Source organism: Betta splendens, chromosome 10 (assembly GCF_900634795.4).
Source record: "Betta splendens chromosome 10, fBetSpl5.4, whole genome shotgun sequence".
In the NCBI taxonomy this organism is placed as follows: domain Eukaryota; kingdom Metazoa; phylum Chordata; class Actinopteri; order Anabantiformes; family Osphronemidae; genus Betta; species Betta splendens.
In genome coordinates this window covers 16,218,053-16,230,061 of record NC_040890.2, presented here as the reverse complement: position 1 = coordinate 16,230,061, position 12,009 = coordinate 16,218,053, and the positions used below count along the sequence as shown (strand labels likewise).

The 12,009-nt window shown below is 42.7% G+C and overlaps 1 protein-coding gene across 1 annotated transcript; it reads right to left on the bottom strand.

Annotated features, from left to right (window-relative positions):
* Window positions 1–232: 232 nt before the first annotated feature.
* LOC114864987 (uncharacterized) lies at window positions 233–3,045 on the bottom strand. The gene is made up of 5 exons (XM_041072745.2): window positions 2,238–3,045; window positions 1,820–2,146; window positions 1,636–1,752; window positions 1,184–1,248; window positions 233–878 (listed from the first exon to the last, which is right to left on the bottom strand). The coding sequence occupies exons 1-5, from the start codon at window positions 2,635–2,637 to the stop codon at window positions 714–716; spliced, it is 1,074 nt and encodes a 357-aa protein (XP_040928679.2). The 5' UTR covers window positions 2,638–3,045; the 3' UTR covers window positions 233–713.
* Window positions 3,046–12,009: the final 8,964 nt, after the last annotated feature.

Genomic DNA, 12,009 nt, shown 5'->3' with positions numbered 1-12,009 from the left:
TGGGGTCACGTGTGTGTGTGTGTGTGTGTGTGTGTGTGTGTGTGTGTGTGTGTGTGTGTGTGTGTGTGTGTGTGTGTGTGTGTGTGTGAGACACCTTTAAAAATATATAAAAATGTGTCATCAGAGGTCATGTTGATGCTGGGCCTTCCTGCTGCTGTCTAGACTGACTTGATAATATTGTACTTGAAAAAGTTGCTTGACAAAGATCCAGTGTGTGTTGTATGTTGTGACCTTTACTGCGAAGAACATCAGCACATTAGTTGATTTGGTTTAAATGGGATCACTCACTGTACATAGTTTATATTTGTTTTGTTTCCTAATACTGTAGATAAAGGAAGTACAGAGAATGTAAAGCGACACAAAGTGGTTCAGTTGCTTTGATTTTAGAACTTTTTACACATCATTATTATTCCAAAACAAGTCAGGACCTTGTAACTTTATTTTGTAAGCAAAAACAACTTTAATGACAATTCAAAACAATTTACATCTACAGTAAGAAACAAAAATGTAGTTTGTTCACCTTGATGTCAAACCTTTTCATGTATGTATTTACATTATAGAGAATCATCTATACTACTACTATCTTTCCAAAGGCTCAAAGCAAATAAACTAATTTAAACTAATTTGTTGTTCTTACAATATGTGAAATTTATAGAAACATGATATGTTTACCTAAATATAGAAATATGTGTCTACAGCATAAAAAGCGTCTGCTATGGTTCATACGCAGGCTGGTGCTGCATGCGCTGATCCACTTGTCTGTATTCTACAGAGGAGTACAAACTCTGCTGTGACAGCTGTTCCTTCACCTTCGTCCTTTGTGCTGTCTTTGTAGAGAAACTCAGGGCTGCATAGTTCACTGCCTCAGCTGCATCACCCTGCAATAAAAATGTGCTCATTTTAATGCTAAATAACCAATGCTCATTAAGACTGATCAATTAATAAAGTAGTTAGTATCTGCTGTGGTGTCATTTCCTACAACTGTAATGTCCAACGCTACTTGAACGCTGCAGTAGCAGTAGGTTCCCAGCAACAACATGGAGCTGGTTGAGGTCCACGTACGCTCTGACTCCAGACAGACATGAAGCTGCTGCACTCGCTGGGTCCCAGCTTAAAGTCAAACAACTGACCGCTGGATGGTTCTCTGACCCAGTTACACATTTAACCTAAAATAAATACCTACCAAATCACTTGATCCATGTGAAGTCAACCCAGTGCGTCCATCCTGATGGGATGAATTTCCTTGTCCTGTTAAAGAGAACGTCAGAATAAAACCTAGGTCCAGGTCTTTTACTGTCCCTAATTGAAGTGAATCACATTGGCTGAGGAATGAGATTGTAACTGTGGTATCTTCATTGGGCACCTACAATGTGTGTGTGTGTGTGTGTGTGTGTGTGTGTGTGTGTGTGTGTGTGTGTGTGTGTGTGTGTGTGTGTGTGTGTGTGTGTGTGTGTGTGTGTGTGTGTGTGTGTGAGACACCTTTAAAAATATATAAAAAAATATGTATTATACACTTGTATAAAATATATATTGTGCCTGACATAAAGTGTGAAGAGTTGGATAATAATGATAAGATTTTTCTGTTTCTGATTGATTGTTCTCTATAATGATAACTGAACGATCTACGTACTGTACCTTTACAGTGATCACAACCGTGCCGGCTCCTTTCACAGAGAGTAAATGCTCCGAACACAGTCACACAGCAGGCCAACAGCACCCCAAGCACAAAAACAACTGGGTCCGGTTCTTGTTCTGGAACCAGAAAAAGAATCTCAGAGATGCTCAGCACTTTGTTTTTATTCAAACTGTAAATACGTACTTGTCTCCACCTTTGTTCCGTTACCAAACAGGATCTGTCCACATGTGACCACAGCACAGTAGTAGGTCCCAGCATCAGAGGAGTCCTGGATGGTTCTGGACAGACTGTAGACGCAGCTTGTCTCCTCTTCATCAGTCCTGTGTCTGTGAATGACTCCTGGACTGAACCCACTGGGTCCTGCTCTGAACCAGTACACGCTGTGCTCACTGGGACACTGGAAGTTGTTGTTGGAGACGAGTGAACAGTTCATAGTCACAGAGTCCCCCGGCCGGACCCACTTTGTCTCAGGATGTTGCCTCACATAGACTGGTTTCAGCTGATTTCCATCTGTGTGATGTTTAAAATACATTAAAATCATTCATAACTCTAATGATTTAGAAATATTAAATATAAAGACTGATAGTAAAGGATATTTTACCGTTCACAGACAAGAATGTGCCGTTGATGAATGTTTGTCCATATGTTGCTCTGCTTTGACAAAAATAAACGGCTTCATCTTCTTTGGTGACGTTTGTGATGGTGAAAAAATGCAGATCCTCATCTGTTCTGGCCGAGAAACGTGAACCTTTAAACTCCTTAATAACGTCTGCGCGACCAAAAACTACTTCTGCTACAATCTCGGGCAAATGTCCAAGAGTTTCCTTGTTCCAGTGCAATATTTTACTTTCTTTGTCAGAGAATCGACACTGAAGAGTAACACTGTGACCAGGTGTGGTGGAAATTTTCCATAAAGAAGTAGATGAGAGAGTTGTCCTTTTGTGCGATTTATTAAAATAATAAAGAAAATAAAAATAATGGGGAAAGCAAATAAAAAGCATGGATGTTGATCGTGCACATCAACAAACCAAAAACCAGCTGGGGAGATCAGTGCACACACCACGAAGGTGTGATGCAAAGAGCCCACGATCCTCAAGTTGCTTCTGCCTTTTAACCTTTTTCCCTGGACCTGGTGGAATCTCCTTATCACACTGTGGGTGAAGATGTTCATATTACACAGGGAATAAACAAGGCTACAGCCTTGGGTCTGGTGAGGCATCAGACAGAAAGGAGCCAGAGCCCAGGGTTAAAAGGCAGACTCAGGCCATGAACAATCGGTCACCTTGAGAGGGAGATAGATTGTCTGTCTGAGAATGTTCAGTTCTGGGTCTAATCAACAAGTACAGAATGCATGGTCACTATGCAGAGTCAGAAATGAACACAAGAAGCATTAAAGTACAATTTTTCCATTACACCAGGTTCAGCCACAGTCACAGACATCTGCTGAGAATCCTCCACAGCCTGAATGAACGCTAGAGAAAAGAGAAAAGGATGAGGTTCAACATGATTAAACAAAAACAGCAAAACATTTGTCAAAAGGCTAAATCTAAGGCTCGTACGTAATAAATGTTGCAAAGTTCACTTTACGGAAGAATTTTTTCACACTAGTCAAAAATAGCACCTACACAGAGTAAAAAGAGTCAAAGCAGCCAATGTTCCGATCATCATGGTGCAGCAGCCTTGTCTTGCTCTACTGATGTTTTCCACTCAAATGAAGGTTTGGTCACATGTTGACCAATGTTGACAGCGTAGAGACGACTGTGATTGGCTGAAAGATGTCTGCTCTGCCCCTGCCTATAGAAAGGCGTCATCCATTTTCAATCAGATGCGTTTTAATTCCTGAGGACAAAAACGTTTTACCAAACTTTGAGGACTTTTCTTGTAGTCTTGGACATGACAACATGTATTCGTTCATGATGATCCTCCTCTGCGTGGCTTTGGGTCCTTTAACTAGATCAGGATGTTCAGCAAAGGAAGATCTAAAGTTAAGTAAGTGTTTTTGAAAAACAGAGGCTATGGTTCAGCCAACGCTAACGTGAGTACGAGTTGGTTTAAAACCATGCTTAGCTCCCAGTTTGTTCATGCCATGCCTTAAATTACGTTTTGCTAGTTCCTCCTAGTTTTCATTGTTTATTCATTTTTCGGTTCATTGTTCCCCCGGGAAGGGGGCCGAGCCAAGTTCACGTGTCCAGAGGGGACGGTCTTTTGTTTTGGCCCTCCCGCCGTCCTCCCTCTGCCCGCCCTGCTCAAACTTGAAGGGGGGCTCGTGTCGGGTCATCTGGAATCCAGCCCTTGGGGGGGGGGCTATGACAGGATCCTGTGCATTCTCTGCTTTGGCATGCTCTGCTTTGGACCAATCCACGCCCTGTTTCTCCCTCAGAACACTCTTTGCAATCAGTTCAATGTCTCACACCTGTGCCTGCCCTCTGCTCCATTCATACAGTGGCAGCGGTTCAAAGTGACTAGGGTTTTTACTGCAGTACCGCCGCGTCGCCACGGTGCAGCGAGTGCGTCGCTGACTAAAGATTTTTAATCCTGCAGCCGGCTGGAAAAAATCAGGACGCTAGTCTCGTTTTAACCACCAGGTGACGCAGCGTTGATTAGAAGCCTCCAAAGCACTACAGCGTAACTGAGGTCCGACTGTTCATTTCTACCTGTAACACACATATATTACACCAGACCTATTTTACTATTAAGTATCTGTTGTGTGCTAAAACATGGGGAGTGTGAAGGGCAACAACTTGTTGATGGCTTAGCTGTTTTCTGTTCACTGCGAAGTTATAATTGTTCTGTGTGGTTTAAAACAGGCAGCGCCACAGCAGCAACACATTCTTGTTTTCATTCTCCTCAGCTTTTTCGTGTCTTTAAATAGAAGGCGTCTCTTAAAAATATGTACACACCCACCGCTCTAACATCTGATACAACATATTGGCTTCACATAATACCATGATTATGCGTCGCGGTTTAATTAATATAATTGAATGCGCAAGTAAAGACGTAGAGCGCAGTCCATCTGCGACTACAGCCGCTTATTTAGGTTTTAAACTTCCACAACTTGTTAATTAAGGTTTTCCAATAGTCGTAGATTTTACGTAAATAACCGTAATAATCATAGGAATTTGTTTTACAGCAGTTGTCGGTCGTAATTTTGACAGGACGCCAGAAATCAGCAGATCTACAGCGACGCATTACAGCAACATGTTTGTTCCTACGCGTTTACTCTGTGTCTGCAGAACTGCAGTTTGACTTGTTTTGACTGTGCGTGTCATTGTAACTGAGTGGCTGAGAGACTTGTTCGACCCGTGTACGTTTCAACATTTTTATTTCCCATCCGTCCATCCAGCCACTTTCACCGGCGTTTTCGTTTCTCTTTCGATGAGCGGCAAACGGATTTTAATCAAAGCACCGCCTTACAAACCAATAAAACAGGCAAAAATATTTGTTTTTTACAAAAAGACACGGAATTGGAGTTAATATGTTTTTATTGTTTAGAGACAAACGGAAAACAAAAAGTCGTTCTATCGTTACCTCTGCATATAATTTGGTGGAGACATCAATCTCTTACACAAACACGTGACGTGTTTCGGAGTCATGTGTCCAGACAGAGAGTGACCAATACACAAATGTATGGATGTGCAAATGCAGGCTACGAGAGGAACGGGGCAGTGGTGCACGAGATGTAGCGAGAATTTGTTTTGACTGTGCATCTCATTGTAACTGAATGAGTGGCTGATGTGACTTATTCGCCCGTGTACGTTTCAAAACTTTGATTTCCCACCCGTCTATCTATCCTGAATAAAAGCACCGCATTACAAACCAATAAACTGAACAAAAATATTTTTTAACAAAAACACACGGACTTGAATTTTAAGCTGTTTTTTTCGTTTAGAGAAAAACGAAAAACAAAAAACCTCTGCTTTTAATTTTTAATCGAAGCTCATCCGTGGATGAGTCGTAGCAGAGAGCTCCCGACTGCCGCTCGAATGAAACACGAGATCGAATGAAATGTGATGTGTTTCGTACTCAGATGACTTGGATCTGAGTTCGACCAAGCTTTTGCTTGTCTCATGTTTGCTCACAGTCGCAAAGGAAATCTACACACCCCTCCCCCTCCCCGTAGAGGCGCATAGACATGCTAATGTGTTGCTACTACTCGATCAGCAGGTGAGAAATACCTCAGCTCCAGACAAAGCTCCGTGGGAGACAGGGCAGCATCGGGCGGCGTGATCAGCTGCAGGTCTAAGACTCATTAATGCAGCAAGTAGTTTGTTCTACATACGTTTACTCTGCAAAAATAAACGTATGTATTTATCGTAGCGTAGTCTAAGTTATTTGTAGCACTTCGACATTCGTTTAAAATATGCAGTGCTTTTTAAAATGAAAATACTAATATTATTATTTATTACCTTTATTGTAAACACAGTATTAATTGCACAATTTGGACTGGCGAAGATTTGCGCTTCTTTCATAATAATCATGGATAATCAAGGAAGAAACTGCAGTTCATATTTGTTATTCAGGGACGGTTTAATAAAGATTCAGTATGGTTTTTGACTGAACTGTCAGCCAAGGTACGTGCATTATCAAATGAATGCGCCTGTCAGCGGGGAAGACATCAACTCTATTCAGTCGCTCTTCAGTCGCTGTTGCCGTCTCCTCCCCAGTTCACACACCTTAACACTAGGACTACTGGGTTTTCTAAATATACCAGTTCCTACTACAAGGTGTTCCTACGAAGTTAACCAGCTGTTTATTTCGTTATTACTCCTTTCACCTGTACCACATAAAGTCATTGCAGAGCTACAGCCATGTTCCCACGAAGTTAACCAGCTGTTTATTTCGTTATTCCCTCTTTCATGTCCGTCTGTTGAATGAAAGTGGGCGTGGCCATCCACGTAACAGAGCAGGGACACTGGGGGATGGGAAACGCTCATCAACACGCAGGACAAAGATCTGCGTTTCTCTGCTGCTACAGCCTCGGCTGCGTTGTGTTGTTAGTCTCCCTTTCACCTGTACCATATGAAATGTGTTCCTACGAAGTTGCTCAGCCGCTTTCAGAATTCCCCATGCAGGTTTGAACAGGGCAAACATTATTTTTATTTACAAAAAAAAATTAATACGTTTACAGATTGACCGGTGATGCCGCACGGGTTGCTCTCAGTTAAAACAGCTGTTTGAAGCAGGGAAAAGCGAGTTAGCTGACCTTGTCGATGCCTTGACAATGTTTTAGCATCGGTTAGATCTCTGAGCCCCGACTTTTATGTCTTCTTTGGATTAAAAAACAAATGTTGAATGTTCTCAAATAATATAATATTGCCGCCCTCCGCGGCTCCCAGTGTTTGTTTTTTTCATTTAAAACGTGGGTGTTACCGGTGGCAGACCTCTGGTCTAGATCATCCTTATTCGCTTTTTTAAATTGTAGTAGTGTAACCTTAGTTAGTATTCCTTTTTATTTTTTTTATTTTATGTTTGGGAAACGTGACATTTCAGCTACTGTGATTTTATTTGTCATCAACATTAGTTCCTACCTGTCCTTGTTGACGGGGGACAAGAAAATGTGACGCGCGTTGGGTGAGAGCGGCGTAAAGAAAAAAGTGTACATGTGCCGTACTGTCTTGCCGTGTGGTGCATTAAAGAAGCATTCCACGTAAAGAAAATTGCCCGTACCAACAGCAAGAAATCAGGGTTACAGTAGCTTGTCTGCCATAAATCGAACGCTGCACGCGGGAGGGCGCACCGTTCAGCTTCCTATTTTCGGTTTTAAACTGCCATAATTTGCCATAATTTACTTACGTTCATAACTTCATACTATAACGCGACCAGCGGTTCATGGTCTTGGCGATTCATGCACTAAGTAATACAACGTTGTCATCTCGTGATCACATGATGATGATGAGACGCTGTTTTTCCAATAATTAAAATAAAAAAACTGCTTCCACTCAGACTCGAACCCCGGACAAAAAAAAAACGTTGTGGCCAAGTACGTTAACCACTAGGCCACCCAAGACCTGATCATTGGTTGTTCTACAAGAGCCTATATGACGTAAGCAACTACGATGTTTCAGGACCAAAAGTGGGAGTCAATCGCCACCTACAGGCCAGAAGGACGTAACACACTCCTCCTGCAGTACAAACCCGCCACTGACGCGGCAGATTTGAAACCCAAACACGGTGGGGGTAGACACTTTTACCGGCTGCCTCTGTATACCTCCCCAGCCCTTCACTCTGTGCTGAGTCATTGTGACCACTCCATGAACCATCCATGGGTATTGTTGCCGGTTATTCACGCGTTGCTCGACATATAAGACGTGCAGAGCACCTATCATGCTTTGCAGTAGCTTCTTTTGTTCATGTTTGGCAGTAACTCTCTGTTTGTTCGTGCCCAAGTTGCCCATGTTAGCCACACGTTACGCTGCATGTAAGACGTGCAGTGGCACCTCTTGCCTTCTGTTTATCCATGTTTGTTAAAGGCATGTTGCTAGCTCTTGTTTTTGTTCATGCCATGTTGCTAGCTTCCAGTTTGTTCATGCCATGTCGCTACTGTACTGTAGCTCTCGTTTGTTCTTTTCATGCGTTCGCTTACGTTTTGCTAGTTTTCCTAGTTTGCTTTATTTATTCATTATTTGTTTTATTGTGTTTTCTGCCTCCTGATGTAATTTGTTTAGTCTGGATTAGTGTTTTGTGTTTAGGTTAAACAAACAGTTTTTTCTTTATTCATGGTTCACTTTGGCTCTGACTCAGTCAAAACTCCCCCTCAAGCAAGTGACCTAACTTTTTGAGTGGCAGGACGTGACACCATGTAGCAAAGCAGTTTAGGACATGACAAATATAGACTAAACCACAAATGTGAGATGTTTTTCATAACCCACACATAACTACTGCATTTCACAGAACACAACAAGAATAAGTGTTGCGTTGTATCTGGTTGTTTTGTATAAGTAGCTACAGACGAGCTTCCACCTCTCAGCAGGATGCAGTAGTAAGAAACGGGTAAATTTATTTCAATTTAGTTTTGCTGATTTTAGATTTTATAAGTGAGGTATAATATTCATATCAGCTTATGCACGTCTTGAATATTTATATGACTTAAATGCACAAGCCCAGTGTCCTGGAATGAAGAAGGGGTTGTTCGTCTTCAAGCCTTGGGCTGAAAGTCTATTCAGAGTGTCTTTTGTTGTTGGCAACTGTAAGGATTAGTTTGTGTGTTTCTTTGTGAAAGTTTAAGTGTTCATTAATCCTGTTTTCAATTTGCTTATTATGACATAGAACATGTTGGTCTCAAGAACATTGATAAAAGTTTAAGCTTTTCAGTTGCATGAAGCATTTTAGATGCTGCTTCCTGTTTGAATATATTATGTCGTCTGAGTTCTCTGTCCACTGTCTGCACACTGACTCTTTATATTAATCACATTGTTACTTAACTGTCATTCTATTGAGACTATTTGTTCCCTCGTTCAGTTTGTGTTGCCCCTCAGAGGTGAAGTGACCACAACCACCTCCTCCACTGTGTGAGCTGTGCTCCTCCTGTTCTGGTGACTCATACAGAGAAGGAGGGACATCACTGATGTGAAGGCCTCCCCTCTGTGATGAAGCTAAAATGGTGGTTGTGGCAGGAAGACAAGTGGCTCAATCACACCTACAATGATTCGCATGACATGATGCCACAGCCATTTATAGGTGGAGTCACATTGCGTGCGTGCGTGCGTGCGTAAGCAGAAGTTATGATGATCCTCTGTCTTCCTGCTGCTGACTTGATATTGAGTGGACCTCTTTGCTTTATAAACTAAACTTGATAAAGTCTCTGACAGAGATACATATTTCATATTGGTATAAATACGAGACACAAAGGGGTTCATAGTTTATTATTAAATGATGACTCTATCCTTCTTTCTGAAGGTTTAAAGGCGACACGTGTCTACTTGGTTGTCTGTTCAATGTGTAGGATTTATAGAACCACCCTATGTTGACTGTGTCTACAGCAGACAGTGCGTCTACATGCTTCACAACAGGTTCTATGGTTCATACGCAGGCTGGTGCTGCATGCGCTGATCCACTTGTCTGTATTCTACAGAGGAGTACAAACTCTGCTGTGACAGCGGTTCCTTCACCTTCGTCCTTTGAGCTGTCTTTGTAGAGAAACTCAGGGCTGCATAGTTCACTGCCTCAGCTGCATCACCCTGCAATAAAAATGTGTTCATTTAAATGCTAAATAACCAACGCTCATTAAGACTGATCAATTAATGAAGTAGTATCTGCTATGGGACCATTTCCTAGAACTGTAGCGTCCAGCGCTACTTGAACACTGCAGTAGCAGTAGGTTCCCAGCAACAACATGAAGCTGGTTGAGGTTCACGTACGCTCTGACTACAGACAGACATGAAGCTGCTGCACTCGCTGGGTTTCTTGGTTTGAAGTCCTAGCTTAAGATCAAACAACTGACCGCTGGATGTTTCGGTGATTCTCTGATCCAGTTACACATTTTAGCTTAAAAGAATATTTATCAAATCACTTTATCCATGTGAAGTCAACCCGTTGCGTCCATCCTGATGGGATGAACTTGTTCTGTTAACAAGAACGTCAGTTAAAAACCTAGGTCCCGGTCTTTTACCACTCCCGGTTGAAGTGAATCACATTGGCCGAAGAATGACACGGTAACTGTGCCATCTTCACTGTGCACCTACAATACAATACTTAATAATGCCTTGTCTTCACAGCTGTGTACAGTAGTTTGATTTTATTAATTAGCGCTGTTCAGTGAACCTTGTGTCAACGGTTACAACCTTGGCTATCCAGTGAAAAGTCTCAACAGGTGTATGTATATTTTTTGACACACACACGCGCGCGCACACACACACACACACACACACACACACACACACACACACGTGACTCCACCTATAAATGGTTGTGGCCTCATGTGTATATACATATATATATATATATATATATATATATATATATATAAAGTCACAGGACTTGCATGCGGGGGGTTCCCGGTTCGAATCCCCGTTAGGGCATCCAGTGTGGGTCCTTGGGCAAGACCCTTCAAGCTACCGCCTACCTCATATCATGAGAGACAATGAACCACATGAGATACCGGCTCAGACGTCGCCCGGTCTAACAAGGTCTGCGTCAGGTGTTGGGGAACCAGAGCACCTTGGCGAGAAGTGGGCTACTGGAACAAGAAAGAAATGGCTGAGATGCGAGAACAAGGCTCTGTTGGAATGCTACTACTCAAGTAACCCTAGTCAGAGGGGCTACATGCAAAGAATGTGCGGTGAATGGGAACGGAGAAACCCACATTCAAGGCTGACGGCGAAGCAACTAGTAGCTCAGTGTTCCAACATCCACAAACGGCAACTGCTATCACAACTTGAGATTGACGAGATACAACACAAATGCTACGGCAAGGGGGAGCCAGGACGCCAGGTCAGAGGGGAGGTTTCACCATCTCCCCAACCGGAAATTGGGTACGAAGCCCCAATAAGCACAGATACGCTGAGCGAGGCAGCGACTGACCTGAAAGATAAGATCATGGCGAGATTGAACAGGCAACCCCGAACCCCACTACAACGGCTAAGTGAAGTATTCAATTCAATTCAATTCAATTTTATTTATATAGCGCCAAATCACAACAAAGTTATTTCAAGGCACTTTACAAAGTAAGGTTTAAAACCTCACACAACTAAACCCAACAAATCCCACATACAGCAAGCATTTAAAAGTACCATCAGAAAGTCTCATGGAAGATGTGAATGCAGCATTGAGAGCGATCCCTACCACAACAATCACAGAAACCAATGAGCTGATATACGCTTCAGCATCAGTGATCCTAGAGATGCTTGGCTATAAGAGCAACCATGGGAGCCATGAGAAACAATACCCACCATGGAAACGAAGGTTGGAGGCAAAAATCAAGGCAGCTCAGAGGGAAGTGAGCCAAATGACAGAGGCCCAGAGAGGTGCAATGAAAAGACCAATGCCCAAGAGGTACAGTCAGATGCCCATACCTGAAGCACTCGAAACTGCCAAGCAAAGGCTACAAGCCTTGGCCAGCCGCCTAAAGAGATACACCAGAGATAACGAAGCCAGACGAATAAACCGGCTGTTCGCAACACAACCTGCGAAAGTGTACTCTCAATGGCAGGGTAATAACAACAGAGCAGACCCACCAAGGCTGGAAACTGAACAGTACTGGAAGGGTATATGGGAAAGGGAGGTATCACACAACAGTGATGCACAGTGGCTGGTGGATCTGAGGGAAGACCACAGCAACCTCCCTGAACAGAATCCAGTGACTATCACAGTGGCAGACATCCAACATAGAGTCTCAGGTATGAAAAACTGGACAGCACCTGGCCCTGACATGATCC

Excerpts from the sequence above, each read along its gene's own strand:
- LOC114864987 (XM_041072745.2), bottom strand. The coding sequence starts at position 2,637 with ATGCTTTTTATTTGCTTTCCCCATTATTTTTATTTTCTTTATTATTTT. Across the intron at positions 1,753-1,819 it reads CGGAACAAAGGTGGAGACAA|AACAAGAACCGGACCCAGTT; the intron begins GTACGTATTTAC and ends TTCTGGTTCCAG. Across the intron at positions 879-1,183 it reads CACATGGATCAAGTGATTTG|GGTGATGCAGCTGAGGCAGT; the intron begins GTAGGTATTTAT and ends TTTTTATTGCAG.